Source organism: Cephus cinctus, unplaced genomic scaffold (genome assembly GCF_000341935.2).
Source record: "Cephus cinctus unplaced genomic scaffold, Ccin1 Ccin1_scaffold0215, whole genome shotgun sequence".
Taxonomy (NCBI): Eukaryota; Metazoa; Arthropoda; class Insecta; order Hymenoptera; family Cephidae; genus Cephus; species Cephus cinctus.
The window spans coordinates 1-273 of NW_014332933.1; the positions used below are offsets into that span (position 1 = coordinate 1).

At 39.2% G+C, this 273-nt stretch overlaps 1 protein-coding gene across 1 annotated transcript in view; it reads left to right on the top strand.

The window, feature by feature from the left end:
- Positions 1–32: 32 nt before the first annotated feature.
- Positions 33–273, top strand: part of LOC107265334 (acyl-CoA Delta(11) desaturase) — a 63,679-nt gene continuing 63,438 nt past the window's right edge. Inside the window, exon 1 of the mRNA XM_025082555.1 lies at positions 33–131. Coding sequence (XP_024938323.1) covers positions 99–131 — 33 coding nt within the window. The 5' untranslated portion in view covers positions 33–98. The remainder of the gene's footprint in view (positions 132–273) is intronic.

Consider the following 273-nt stretch of genomic DNA (forward strand, 5'->3'; position numbering starts at 1 on the left):
CAGGAAGTGCAAAATAGTGGCCAAGGCTGGAATCGTCAAGTCGTCCCCAGAATGGATCTCGAGTATCGAAAGATGTACTGAAACAATGAACAATACGAATGTACAAGAGAAAGGCAGACGAGGATCCTGGGGTAAGTGATCTTTTTCTTTTTTCCTTTTTTTTTCTACTCACCATAAACATTTATGTAAGCGGCCATGCTGAAAGCCATAAATTTGCTATACTATACACTATACCGGAAGTATAGCATAGATCTGACTTATATTTGTGTGAGA